Below are 250 nucleotides of genomic sequence, written 5' to 3' on the forward strand. Positions count from 1 at the left end.
CGGTGCAGGTTCCCGGCTCTCCAGGCTGCGCTCCAGGAGCTCCCGGTTCTCCCGGCTCAGGGCCTGCACCTCGGCCAGCAGCTGCCGGTTCTCCTCTTCCTGGGCGCTCCGCAGCTCTGTCAACAGCTGTTGGGGGCAGGCAGCAGGACAGGTGGGGGTTCAATGGGGCTCAGGATGGCTCCCTTACATGCCCTCCGCTCTGTCCCCAGCCCCCAGCCCCCTCCAACCCCACTCCAGCCACCACGGCCCT

The 250-nt window shown here is 69.2% G+C and overlaps 1 protein-coding gene across 1 annotated transcript in view; it reads right to left on the reverse strand.

Annotated features, from left to right (window-relative positions):
* The window catches only part of CCDC88B (coiled-coil domain containing 88B), a 15,425-nt gene that overhangs the window by 3,183 nt on the left and 11,992 nt on the right, over nt 1-250 (reverse strand). Inside the window, 1 exon segment of the mRNA XM_015568980.1 lies at nt 7-152. Within this exon segment, the coding sequence (XP_015424466.1) occupies nt 7-152 (146 nt within the window).

This window comes from Myotis davidii, unplaced genomic scaffold (genome assembly GCF_000327345.1).
Source record: "Myotis davidii unplaced genomic scaffold, ASM32734v1 scaffold425, whole genome shotgun sequence".
In the NCBI taxonomy this organism is placed as follows: Eukaryota; Metazoa; Chordata; class Mammalia; order Chiroptera; family Vespertilionidae; genus Myotis; species Myotis davidii.